General features: G+C 38.9%; 1 protein-coding gene across 6 annotated transcripts in view; it reads right to left on the minus strand.

Moving 5' to 3' along the window:
* Positions 1 to 14,652, minus strand: part of GHR (growth hormone receptor) — a 124,283-nt gene that overhangs the window by 7,179 nt on the left and 102,452 nt on the right. For all 6 annotated transcript variants that reach the window (XM_082075832.1, XM_082075830.1, XM_082075828.1 and 3 more), the window contains 4 exons: positions 9,432 to 9,561; positions 6,788 to 6,948; positions 5,618 to 5,796; positions 776 to 947 (listed from right to left, as the gene is read on the minus strand). In XM_082075832.1, coding sequence (XP_081931958.1) covers positions 776 to 947; positions 5,618 to 5,796; positions 6,788 to 6,948; positions 9,432 to 9,561 — 642 coding nt within the window. The remainder of the gene's footprint in view (positions 1 to 775; positions 948 to 5,617; positions 5,797 to 6,787; positions 6,949 to 9,431; positions 9,562 to 14,652) is intronic.

The raw sequence follows: 14,652 nt of genomic DNA on the forward strand, positions 1-14,652 counted from the left end.
TGCTTGTAGGATGGCCTTCGATTTTCACAGTATTTTAATTTTGTTCATATAAACCTTGAGAACTTAATGCAGCTGGGATTACTAAAATAATGCCACATGTCCAGAGCATTAGCTGTTCAAAAAAATTAGGTATTAAAGCTAGCAATACAAAGAGTTAAAAAGGGGAATCTAGGAAAATTTTAGAAGATAAAAGAGTTATGGGTGGTTTTATTTAACACTTTCATTAATAACCTGACAAATGAAGTGTGGTGGTAGAAAAAATGTGGTGCTCCATCTGTTTCTTCTTCTATTTTTAATAGCACTTTAAAAAAAAGTACAAGACAGAAGCAAGAATCAGAAGAACACTCACTGTCCTTGATAGTATCAGGCAGATCAGAAAAGCACATCGTTCTGATAACAAACTTAGCCAGCAGAATAACACTTCAATAGAAGTGGCAATTCTTCCCTTCATTCTTGCAGTGCTCATTTTAGATGATGAAGTATGAGATTTAACTTACTTCATGCTGTATAAGGTGTGCAACAGAAGTTATGATTTCTGATTCTTGAAGCTATCTGTATTTTTGCTCGCTGATGAGCTGTGAAACCGTCTTACTGAGTTTACTTCTAACTTGTCTATAAAACTTGTACACTCTCAGTCTCACCAAATGATTTTCATGTAGTAGGCTGAATTATCAATCTATTCAAGCATACAACATCAATGGTACAAAGAAAAAAAATCACAGAAAAGACAACAAGCATGGTTATGAGAACACTTAGCTTCACTTTGTTTATTTACCTTCAGCACAATGAACAAATTCAATGCCCGCTTGAGAAAAAGATACATAAAGGATTTCACTGAACTCCCCAAATTTTTCAGAGGTACGTTGTCTTGATCGGACTCGTATCTCATAATCTCTTCCTATCTTCAGAGAGTACAGTGGAACCATTGTTGAGAGCCTGGGTTCTAACTGTAAAGACAGAAGAACTGTGATTTATTTGTTGTGAGTTGTACTGGCAATTTTACACTGCTTCTTGATTTCAGAAATAAAGCATTTGAAGGCATTTTTCTTACTTGGAACTGTAAGGATACCATAAGAAAACTTCAGAGAAAATTCACACCATTCATGTTCGACTTACTAGCCACTGGGTTTTACTGTGGTTCAGACCAAAAGCAGAGAATCCAAGCTCTCTGTAAATACAGTCTGTGAAGAAAGGCAGCTGTCCCCAGTTACATGCCACAAGTAGGTGGCGTGAACATCTCCCACTGATCTTACCAACTTGTAAAACACTTTTACTGTTAAAACACAACATTACTGACTTCACAATGCCAAAACCCTTGCTAAAATAACATGTGAGTCATAAAAACAGTGCAATCTCCACTACAGAATTAATTTTAAGATGAAAAATGATTTAAAGGCCTACTAACCAGATCTATTGCATCTTAAAAATGTATTTATTTGGGGAACACTGCACAGCTCCCAAAATCTTCAACTATATATACAATGTGATAATGAAGGCTCTGGGAGAGCTGGCATCAGATTGGCAGTCTTGAAACTTTTATATTAACTCCAAAATACTTAGATACCGACACACACCAAACTACGTAGGAAGACACATTAGAGGTCTCAATATGTTAAATCTCTCTCTTCTTCTATTACTCCTCTTAGAATATGTATTTTAGTTCCAACAGCCAAACAGAAGTATATGAAAATAAGGAAAATGTGCTCAAAATAGAAATCCACATGGCAGGTGTTATATTCTGCTTTTACTTCAGAATCAAGGATGATACTGGCTAAGCTCACTATGGGTTAAGAATTAAAACACCTGGAGAACAGCAGGGATTTAAAGGAACCTTTAACAATACAATCCTATAAATACTGTAGCTGCGTAATCTAAACCGGAGGCACAATCTGTTGGTAGCCACAACCTGTGGAGTTCTCTGATCCCTAATGGCTACATACTCAAGTGTTCTGAGAACCAAGCAGTCAGATTTTGGAGGAGGCAGTGATCCCAGACAGATTGTTTTTCTCTCCTACTGGATAAGCACACGATTTTGGACAACCATTGCTGTACGCCACAAAGGTTTTTAACACGTGAAGACTATTGAGTTGGAAAGCGCTGGGAAGGGAATACAATATATACTAGTCCAGTCTACTCATTTTGTGCTGTGAAGCTAGAAAGAAAGAGTACACTGAAGTTTTACAGGTAGTTGTTTGTTTGTTTTGTTTTGTTTTGTTTTGTTTTTCCTCTGAGACAATGAGTAGAAATTCTTAAGGATGCTGCACCACACAAAACTGTATGTACCCAAATGATGGTGGCACTTGGAAAATGCAGTATGGAAGCTAAATTAGATCCCTGAAAAATATGAGGTAAAATTACTGTAGCTGTGTACCTGACATTGCAAGATGTGCTAAAGAACAGATAACTGATTAATGGGTAGGATGTCTAGTCCATCAGTGAACTAACAAAAATTTACCTAAGACAACTGGATGGAGCAAGATGTATATTCTGGAGAAAGTTCAGCGTGAAGTGAATAGATGAATAGCATTTGTTATATGGATTAAATAAAAACCAAATGAGAAAAATATGATAAATGATAACTAATAAAATTGCATGACAGCATATAGCAAACTCATTTAAAGTATGTGAAGGGGTGCTTGGATCCAGACTGATGGGCTGCTGGACTTACTGCATGCAGTTGGTCAGCGTACATAGCGTGATGCTTGTGACTGACACCCTGAAAAAATGTGTGACAATCCTGCTGTCACCCTGGGCTGTGTGACTGCACTGCCTGCCTGAGTCTGGCCCTACAAGAGGGGCTGACATGGACTGCGGGGCTGTCACCGGACCGCCGGAGCCCCTGGGACATTGAGTCACCACCAGGATGGGGCACCAGGGGCAGAGCCTCGCCCAGGCACAACAGGCAACACAGCAAACAATGCAATGGCTTTCACCCACTTTAACAGAAAAATGGTGAAAAGTGGGAGATAGGCAGCAGCAGGGAAAGGTTCAGAGGGACACTGGGAAGGCAAAACACAGGGTTGGGGAGCCATACAGCAAATGGAGATACTAGGCTGTATATCCAACGGAGTGCAGGGAGATGAGTTTCGCATTCCTCCAAGTAGCAGGCCCTGTGTCACAGCCACGGTGCTGTATGGACACAGTGATGGGTTCAGTACTCCGTGTACTCTGTGCTCCCCTGCCCTAAGCGCACTTCACTGCAGTGGGAAATGGACCTTTTCCAGCAAAAATTCAACAACATAATCAGAGCCAGCAGAGTCCTTCCTGGTCCAGCCCTCTTCACTGAGGACTGAGCTGTGATCAGCATTTTCATCCTGTATTAAGTGGATCTGGGCCTGATATTACTTTTTTTTTTTTTAGTAAGTCAAAAGATGAGGCCAATCTAAAGCATGGCAAATAACTGAAGGAAAATTAGACTTTCCATATTCCCTATCACACATACATTTCTAGGCACTTCAACAACAGACACTTCACTGTGAGGTCATCATTCTTCACTATTGCTCAAATAATGTGTGTTTTCACACCTTGTCTGAAAAACACAGCAGCCTCACAAGGGCTGTATAGCTATTGCTGGTCATGACTAGTAAAGTTGGATAGATATAAGATGGGACGGAATTTCAGTCTAGTGAATATAATGGGCAACACTTCAAAATAAGAGGAGAGAATTTTTAGAGAGAGTCAGCAAGAGGCTAATTAAAAACAATGAATTTTTTTCAAACTCTGAGCAATATTACATTTGGCTCCGTCTCATGAACACTCAGCTATATGAGGGTGGGGACTTTATTGTTTTTCAGAACTTTCTCAGAAAATAATGTTGATTCTCTTACCATTATAACTTACTAATACTTTACTAATCAATATTTTAGTCCTCTTTCAATTCGTAAGTTACTTATTTTCAATTAGTATACTATCCATGAAAGAATCAAAAAGGCTCATCTCAAAACACCTGAAAAAATTACAAACAAGTCTCAGTAAGGGGCACACTTAGTACAATTTAAGTCTCAGTAATTAATTTTTGTGTCAGTTTTTTGTATCAGTTATAGGTACAAAGCACTATGGTATATTTAAGCAGTCAAATATTATCCTTTGTTTTAAAAGCCTAGCAATAACATTAGAACTAGACATTTGTATCTTTACTATTTCAGCACTCATTACAGAAGATATTTGTAGAAAAGAATGCAAAAGTGAAATCATTGCTCCAATGCTGTGATTCGGAGTTTGCTATTGCCTTAGGCCAGAACAAGATTTTGTTCAGAAACTTCTCCTTTGTGCTCTGATAGTGCCTCAGGGAATTTTGCCATGTTTGCGCTTTTAAGCTGAAAGGCACAATAACATACAATATATACAGGTGCAGTACAAATCTATAGTACTACTTTTCTTGAGGTAAATTGAGTATTCACCAATTCCTCATCTGTTTCCTGAAAGAAGAAACATTGATCTTCAAACATTTGCTCTCCTGAGAAGAACTATTCTCAAGGCATGCTGAAATTATTGATGGTACTGGAGCAAGAACAAAGCTTTATTATGGTATTTATAGGATTGACGCCTAGGGGCTTCTAAAAAAATTTTTTAAATGTACATTTTTAAAGAGGTATCTGTATTGCCATCTGCTTTTGGAAATCCCATAAAAACTCTGCAGATTTTCCAGCTCTCAAGCAGTATTGATTTACTGCCTAAATTTAAATAATTTTGTAGGCTTTAAAATACATGGTGTTTCAAAAAGATGGACCCAATTTGAAATTACTACATCTCTGCAGCCATGAACTGACCGTTTCAGAAACTCTTACCACTTGGAAGGGTGGGCAAAGAATTTGAAATCAAAGGAAGGATTCTGGTCTGAAATGATTGCACTCAACTGGTCTTCAGGAAGAGTTCTCAATATGCAAATATGCCATGACACACTGGCACTTAGCCTGTGCATTCAGGTAAGCTGGGTACAATTTCTTTCCTGTAACAGGAAAACTAACTACATGAGAAGTGATTTTTGAAAGGAAAACTTAAGATTTGTGGTATATAATACATATTTTATATTTTCATGGACTATCAATATAGTCGCAAATTTCCCATTGCTGTCTGGTACAAAATCTGTGTATCTTATCTGTGTTGCATAATTATTATTAGCTTATTGTATCAAATTTTAAATTATAACACAAAGCTTTTTTTTTTTTTAATTTACTGAAATTATAAATATTAAAACTTTACAGGTACCCTGAAGATTCTGGACGGACATGGCGACATTTTCCAAGCAAAATATGCTGGTTCCAACTACTAAAAATACCATAGAGTGTTTCAAATAGCTGAGGTTTGGGAAAAAAATAGAGAAATATTTTATCTTTGAAAAAACTTGTATATATCTGACTATTGCTATACTTTCTAATCTAACAAAGTGACTTCAGGGTTGGTTGTTATTATCCTGTGTGCCAACTATCTTGAGACACAAAGTTACAACATTTGCCAGAAAACTTCAGAAGAATATGGGTATATTGCTTAAGATTTAAGGTATCACCTAATTAGCAATTACAAACCTGTTGCTTTTCATAGTAGTGCAAAATGTGTTAGGGACAGAACAAGCCTGCACTGTACTATGACTATTATATAATAAATAATTGCTTCATACCTCCTTCCATTTTGTCTCATTAACTTCTTTGTACTGCAATTCATACTCCAGAGTAATCCATCCCTTCTGAACATCTGCTGTTGGTGGCGGATCCCATCTTACTTGAATATCCCCATGGATCCCAGTTTGACTAGTATTTAGCAGAGTCCAGTTAAGATGGACAGGGGGGTCAGGTAGTACTGTTTAAACAGAGTATTTGGAATAAAACAGGCAGTTTTCAATGTGAAATGATCATTCTTACTGTTAAATGATTTCAGGATTAAAAAAGCATATTAACCACATATTTGCAGATTAAAATCTAAACCTATGAGTCAATGACAAAGTTACTACAAATTTGGTAACAAGAAGGCACCCTGCCATTGGCGGTAGACATACTCTGCATAACTCTCACTTGAGTGATTAATAAAGAAGACTAAGAATGTATTACACTACATTTCCCAAGAACAGCTTGTAAAACATTGAGACATAAACAATTCCCCATCAAAATTTAGAGTTCTCACTAGAAATAAAAACAATAATTGGAATAACATAGAAAGATAAATTGAATATTATTAGTAACTAATATAGATGTACATTGAAAAACTATGGTATCTTGAAAAATTAATCTAATTCTGCTCAGCTGAGGAAAGGACAGCAGTGGGTATTCTAGACACTTGCAGGAATAAATTAATTATATCTACATAAACCACTGCTCTGAATAAACAATAACATCTGTAAGGTCCCAGACAATCACAATTCATATTGCAATAAATATAAATTCTAGCTTAGAAATGCTAAATATCCTGATTCTGTAGATTCATGTTGATTCAGGAACAGAAAACTGTTTGGTTCCAGAACTTTGAAGAATCAAGATTTTAATGCCATCCTTGCTCACAATGAACAAGGGTGTGTAGCATCCATTAGAAAGGGCTCAGAGTGATCGCAAAAGCAAGGTCATGTGCACACATATTTCTGAATACCAATGGCATTCAGAAAGAGAAACCATGTATTTGCTTTTATCCTTTTAGTTTTCTTACAATCTGGGCAATATTTTTTGGTGTGGATCACTTTTTAGAAAATAACCTTTCTGAGAGGGAAGATTTAAGTACAGTGTGAGTAACATGAAAGCTTATAGCATCACACCTTGTGTGATATAAAAATATAGAGATAAAATGCATAATGGAAGCATACCTATTTCATCAACGCTGAAACATTTTTCATCAAATACTTCATCCTTATTGGCAAGCTTAACGCAATATGGTATCCAAATAGAGGTGTAGGACGTGTTGAAATAACAGCTGTTTTCTCCTGCAGTGATATAATCAGGACATTCTTTCCAGTCTTCATCATTCCTAGAATGACAACAAAAATGTAATATACATGAGAGAGAGATTTATAGATCTTACAAAGTACAAATTATAGACATTACAAGACACAGTGTTGATAAGTCGTAACTTCTGTGGAAGTGAGAAAAACATGTCAATATTTATTGTGATTTCCAATGAAACCAAACCACTATCCAAGCGACCTGCATAAATGAGTTTAGGTTCTCATATACTCTTAGTGGCATTTCTGTGCATTGGATGCTGCTTCCAAAAGAACAGTCAGAGAACACATCTTGCTGTGCTGGTAGGTGCTGATGATTAGCACAAGCCTAGCTAAATTTGAGACGGATTTAAGCAACTGTTGTTCAGGCAAAGTTAAATTGCAGTCAGATGCCCATCTACATAGTGAGGTGTGAAAACAGTGAAAGCCAGTCCCCACGGTGATCGCTACCGCACTACCTGCGAAGCCAAGGACTGGGGAGTGCGGTGCCCTGGGGAGCTGAACTGGGATGCAGGCACCGCAGCATTGATCATTCACATGGGGCAGTGACCAAGGGTGGATGCGGCAGGAGACCTGGCACAAAACAACCCAGGACTGCAGGATGTGAGCAAAAGGGAAGAGAAACACAGCACTGTGAGGGAGGAAGGGCTAAATTCCTTGGCATACAGAACTTCTAAAACACAGGCTTGGAACTACTAGCAAGAAACCTCTTCGTTTTTTCCATTATGACTTTGTTCAAAAATTCGTAAACGCTCTTTTTAAATAAAAGAATTGTAGCAAGAAATATCACATTCATTTAATCCTTTACAAAAAAAGACAAACCAGCAGAGTTATAAAGAGTGGCATGAATTTTCAGATTGAGAAACACTGCTACTGGTGTGGAGTCACTTTCATATTGCCAAGCTGAAACCACTCATCAGATTCAAAACCAAAAGAGTCTTCAGTTAAAGCAAAATGGGAACAACCAAATTGTTAGAAATAATCCACAGGAAAACTGACAGACATTTATTCAGCATTTTGGAAGTCACTTTAGAAAAAAAAAATCTCATAGTGAACAGACCTGCTGTTGCTGCTCTCTATCTTGATACTGTCTCTCAGCCCAAACATGACTGAACAGGGATCTTTTCAAAAGTTGCAGTTGTAGTTTGTTAAAAATATACCATAAATGCCTTTTCTTACTAAAAGTCATTGAAGCTGCAAAGAAGGAGGATTGCGCTAAATCAATTATGCCAAGTACAGTCTTCAGTACTAGAGTGGGTGCTTAAGAAGTGAAAAAGCAGATGCTACATAAATTGAGTAAGAAGCAATTCTGCCACTAAGCACAGCTCATGTGCTCAGCTGATGAGACCAGACACTTTTCTAAAGGGAACGTTGTAGCTCTGACAGAGTCAGAACGTGATAAAGGTGGACATGGTTAGATACTATGGCTTGTGCTAAGTAGGAAACTGGGTTAGCGATAAAGTCCAGTCCTAGTCTTAAATGTACCATGCACATTGAAACAGAAATATTTTTAATGTGGGTGTTCAACTCACGTCTTTTATTGCAGTATTCTAATTTATAGGACAATGATGAAATATGTGTTCTGCTCAATGTATGTGGTACCGCTTTATTGTAGAGTTTAATTAAGTTTTAAAGTTTGTACCCTCATAGTACATGCCACTGACAAATGTCAGCTAAACTTTGACATTTAAGTGGTGGTTTTAGCTTGGATCTCTATATTTCTGAGAGGTGTCAGAAGAGTAAGCACAAAAGCCAGCCTTGCCATTAGGCTTAAGTTTACTAAGTTAAATGTATCATCACCAGTAGAAAGTGTCTGTAGATTGCAAAGGTTGAAGCACAGTACATTAGATGAACAGAAACTCACATCCTCCTATTCCTGTGAACAAAAGGCTTGTTTTCCTTAATAGCCATTACTGGTAATGTCTACGACCTCTTTCAGGCTAATCATTGTAACAGCCTGAAAATTACAAAAGCTTAAGTGGAATGTGAATCAGATTTGAACAGGTCCCAATGAAATGTAATCCTCAGTCTCAGAGCAGCCTTTTCACCTGGACCTGCATGTTCAGACTTCAATCTAGCAAGTGATCAATGGGAACTTCAAAAAACTTTAATAAAAATCTTTAAGGGGCTTGTATCCAAACACCACATCTGTGCACAGATATAACAAACTTGATGGTTGCAAGTCAGGTTGATATGGAATAAACTGAAGTTCCCTATTAAAAACTCCTTTCCCATGACATACGGTGTTCAGATTTGGATTCTGCAACCTACATTTAATAAGAATGTGTTCTTAATTATCTGCCAAGTAACACTAGTCACTGCAAATTGCTTAATAATTACAAACAATTTTTGACATTCAAAAAAATGCACTTAAAACACAGTTTTATGCCTTTAAAAACAGTATGGCTCATATCATAGTAAAAAATTAAGAGCAATGAGCTAACATGCATAGCAAAATATATGACTTCTCTCTTTTTTCCTCTTTCTTTTGTTCTTGCCATATTATTACCTTTTCATGTACAACAGTTGTATTGTTCCTGGAGCACTGAGGTTATAAAAATTTCCGTCAGTCCAATAACATGAAAATGTCTCCAGTTCAGGTGATCTGCACTTGCTGATTTGTGGCAATCGCAAAACATCTGTCAGGAGAAAATGGCAGGGGACAGAAGGAGACACATTAAACAAGTCCATAAGCCAGACTAATACTCTGTTAAAATGAAACTCATAATTTTAAACAAATAATTAATTTTCCTTCCAACTCTTTATGTACAATGAGGCGAGATTTTAATCGCTTCTATGTGCATATATGTAGATGACTATACTTGTAGGAAGCCAATTCAAAAGATTGGCCAAGCTCTCTTTTGTGCAGTGTAGAAATGCTTGTACCACAGCCTGACACACAAAATGGGGATCTGCCAACCCTGCAGCTGTAGCTGAAAATAACAGACTATTTCAGCTGGAAGGGACCTGTAACAACCATTTTGTCCAACTGCCTGACCAATTCAGGGCCGACCAAACGTTAAAGCATGTTCTTAAGGGCATTGCCCAAATGCCTCTTAAACACTGACAGGCTTGGGGCATCATCCACCTTCCCAGGAAGCATCTTCCAGTGTTTGACCACCCTCTTGGTAAAGAAAAGCTGCCTGACATCCAGCCTAAGCCTCCCGCGGTGCCGTTGTGAACCACCCCCATGCGTCCTGTCACTGGATGACAGGAAAGTGAGATCAGCATCCCTCTCTCCTCCTGCCCTCCTCAGGAAGCTGTAGGGAGCAATGAGGTCGCCCCTGAGCAGCCTTTTTTCCAAATGACACCAGCCCAAAGGCCTCAGCCACTCTTCACAGGACATTCCTTCAACCTTTTCAGCAGCTTTGTTGCCCTCCTCTGGATGCATTCAAGGACCTTCACGTCCTTCTTCAGTTGTGGGGCCCTGGGTTGCTCACAGTGCTCAAGGTGAGTCCGCACCAATGCTGAATCCAGTGGGACAATCCCATCTTCTGACCGCTGGTCATAACATGTTTGATTAGTTCAGTACAGATGTACCTGAATTAGCCCTGCACTTGCTTTAGAGAAAGTGTGGTAATACAGAGATTGATATTACACTAACCATAGCTTAGTATTTACCCAGCTGAGCAGTTTTGCAATCTGTCTACTCATTAGAGTATCTACCTTGAACTGAGTTCAGGTTTGTGTATACGACATTATGTAGATATAACCTTGCTCTGAGAGAGATAAGCACAGCTCTAAGCATGTGCCTGTTCTGTCACCTGCTCCATGTTCATAATTTCTGTTCTTTGTCAAAACTGTAATGACGTAGGGCCATGAAATGACTGCTACAATTAGTCAGCCTCATCAACGCTTGTGAGAAAAATAAAAACAAAAGTTGCAGGTATGACTCACTGCTTTCAAAGTCAGTACTTAACTTTTTCCTGATTTTTAAGGGTCTAATGTCAACACTTTCTATTTGACCTGGAAAGCTTTCCAGACGGAGATCACATGCACATGGAAGTGTCTACCTCTCTTCACTGACTATCTGGGAAATACCATCATTTATTTAAGAAAATTTCTCCACAGGGCAGGTGTTTATGACTGGTTAAATGATCCATGGCCAGGGAATGACATGATGCTACTGGACTCTGCCTGCAAAGTTCTTTGCAAATATGTTCTCAGTATCAAAACTGTGAATATCAGAATTTCAGACTAGATATAAGGATGGTAAAATACTGGCTCAGGTTGCCCAGAGAGGTGGTAGATGCCCCATCCCTGGAGACATTCAAAGTCAGGTTGGATAAGACTCTGAGCAACCAGATCTAGTTGAAGATCTGGGCTGGAAGGAGAATCCAGGGAATTACAGGCCTGTCAGTCTGACCTGAGTGCCAGAAAAAGTCGTGGAGCAGATCATCCTAAATGACTTCACATGGCACATATAAGACAACCAAGTGATCAGGCCCAGTCAACACAGGTTTATGAAAGGCAGGTCCTGCTTGACCAACCTGATCTCCTTCTATGACAAGGTGACCTGCTTAATGGATAAAGGAAAGGCTGTGAATGTTGTGTACTTAGGCTTCAATAAAGCCTTTGACACCATATCCCACAGCATTCTCCTGGAGAAGCTGGCAGCTCATGGCCTGGATGGGTGTGCTCTGCAATGGACAAAGAACTGGCTGGAGGGCCGGGTCCAAAGAGTTGTGGTGAATGGAGCCAAATCCAGTTGGCGGCCAGTCAGGAGTGGTGTTCCCCAGGGCTCAGTACTGGGGCCAGTTCTGTTTAACCTCTTTATCAATTATCTGGATGAGGGGCTTGAATGCACCCTTAGTAAGTTTGCAGATAACACCAAGTTGGGTGGGAGTGTTGATCTGCTGGACGGTAGGAAAGCCATACAGAGGAACCTGGACCAGCTGGATCATTGGGCTGAGGCCAATTGTATGAGGTTTAACAAGGCCAAGTGATGGGTTCTGCACTTGGGTCACAACAACCCCAGGCAGTACTACAGGCTCGGGGAAGAGTGGCTGGAAAGCTGCCTGGCAGAGAGGGATCTGGAGGTGTTGACTGACAGCAGCTGAAGATGAGCCAGCAGTGTGCCCAGGTGGCCAAAAAGGCCGACAGCATCCTGGCTCGTATCAGGAATAGTGTGGCCAGCAGGACTAGAGAAGTGATGGTGCCACTGTACCCTGCACTGGTGAGGCTGCACCTCAAATCCTGTGTTTAGTTTTGGGACTCTCACTACAGGAAAGACATTGAGGTGCTGGGAGAGAGTTCAAAGAAGGGCAAGGAAGCTGGTGAGGGGTCTGGAGCACCAGTCTGATGAGGAGTAGCTGAGGGAAGTGGGGCTGTTTAGCCTGGAGAAAAGGAGGCTGAGGGGAGACCTTATCACTGTCTACAACTACCTGAAAGGAGATTGTAGCATGGAGGGTGTTGGTCTCTTCTCCCGAGTAGCAAGTGATAGGACAAGAGGAAATGGCCTCAAGTTGTGCCAGGGAAGGTTTAGATTGGATTTCCGGAAAAAATTCTTCACAGGAAGGGTTGTCAGGCATTGGAACAGGCTGCCCAGGGAAGTGGTGGAGTCACCATCCCTGGAGGTGTTTAAAAGGCATTTAGACAAGGTTCTTAGGCACATGGTTTAGTGGTAGAGTTAGGTTATGGTTGGACTCGATGATCTTGACGGTCTCTTTGAATCAAAATAATCTATGATTCTAAGATGTCCCTGCTCATTGCAGGGGAGTTGGACTAGATGACCTTTAAAGGTCTCTTCCAACCCAAACCGCTTTATGATTCTATAATATTTACACTCCAAGCCAGAAAAAGTATTAAGGTACAGTCGTCCACATGCACCAGATGCCTTCTTCTATGCATGAGGTTTCTGTAGCCTTCCTGCATCTTGACTCCTTTATTTATGGCTCAGGCAGACAAAGCCACTCAGTGCCAGAGCAATTTGTCTTTTTTGGGCTTAATGGCTCAAATTGTGTGCTTTATATTAAACACTGCCAAACATCCACAACAGGCAGTAACTAGTACATAAATATTATGAATTTCTGTTTTGCTCATCCCATATAATTGCTTCATTTCACACTTTGGACATTGAACAAGTCCTGAACTGGGACGTAAACTGGGTGGTTAATACCTCCCTCTCCCTCTAGCTTCTAGAATTCTTCTTGCCAACCTAAAATAACTGACATTTGATTAGAAAGATATAAACAGATTTTTTTTTCTCTTAGCCAGCACATTCAATTTCACTGAACTTTAACTAAATTTCTTTCTAAAATTGAAAAAAAATTTGAAACAAGTATTACAGCAAATGCAAAAAATCATGCTGTTCTTTTTTTCAGAAAATATCGAAACAAAATAATTTGACTATTGTGCCTGATTTGGTTTGGTATGGTATTCAATATTTGACAATTTCGGCCTAAATCCCAAAATGCTTTTGACTGACTCTGATTTGAGGTTTTACACATTTTTACATCATTGATCAAACAATTTTCACATGGTAGAAATTTTTTCTTAAAAAGAGCACATGACAATGAAATTGCAAACTCATAATACAGATCCAAAATAAAACAGAAGAAAAGATTCAAGAACAGTATTACACTTGTAACTTTTAAAATGTTATAAATTTTCCAGCTTTCAAACCTGAACTTTCTTTTCTATTTACTTGAAAATCAAATAATTGTTTAAAAACAAAACTAAGAAAAAGATACTAAATTTTGTGCCTTTACTTCGAAGACATGAGTAAAATTGCCTCAAGTGCATAATACCTACAATCAACAAGACGTGAGTCTTTCCCTTCTTCTATAAGCAGTGTGCAAGGAAGTACGTATTCTGGCTTTTCCTGTTTCTATCCTCAGCTACATGCATCAAGAAAAAATATAGGTATTTTTTCTGAAACAGGTTAAGAATTTTAGAAAATGACATACTGGAAAACCCTCCTAAATTAGAATACTTCTGTTGATGCCTGCACAGTATTTATAGCTAGAACATACAATATTTAAAGCCGATGTCCTCATCTCCAGGGGTAAATAAAGTCATGCTCACTTCTTAACATGTTGAAATGAACTGCATGGAATCAAACTTAATTTACATTTTGAGAGGTACACCATGATCTTAGACATAGGCTCTACACTGTCTTAATAATGAATTCTGTTGAATTCTCTAGCTTTACGTACAAGCTAAACTAAGGACTGTAAGATGTGTGAACTCTTCTAGGAAAATGGATCATAATACAGCCAGAAGTAGCACCAGTTACAACGGAGAGTATTAGCAATGCACAGAATACAGATTAAGACTTGGTCTCTTACACCCTGACTTCAGGAGAACATATGCCTAAAGTCTCACTTTCTTTTCCACTTCCTCATGACAAGACTCTTAATTTTCTGTCTCACAGGTGTTCCTTCAACAGGGACAGGCATTTTTGAGCAGGGAGCAGTTTTGTTTGGGATTCATACACTCTTGGTTTACCATTTAAATAATGAAATAATTAAATGAATGAATAAATAAATATTGAACAATTCAATTTGTAAGAAAAAATATCTTCTGATTGATTGTTTCCAGTTTCTGTGTCAAGTTTCCAGCCTTCAAAAACACAGGCTTTTGTGACTCACTGAAGGAAACTTTGTCATATTGACATGCATAAGGCTTGGCACTCTGGGGGAGATCTCCTGAATTTCTGTTTCCCACACAGGTGAATTATCAGCATTGTATAGGACCCTGTGTGAGCTCCATCTCCTGAACAAACTGTA

Source organism: Streptopelia decaocto, assembly GCF_964273445.1.
Source record: "Streptopelia decaocto genome assembly, chromosome: Z".
NCBI classification, from domain to species: Eukaryota; Metazoa; Chordata; class Aves; order Columbiformes; family Columbidae; genus Streptopelia; species Streptopelia decaocto.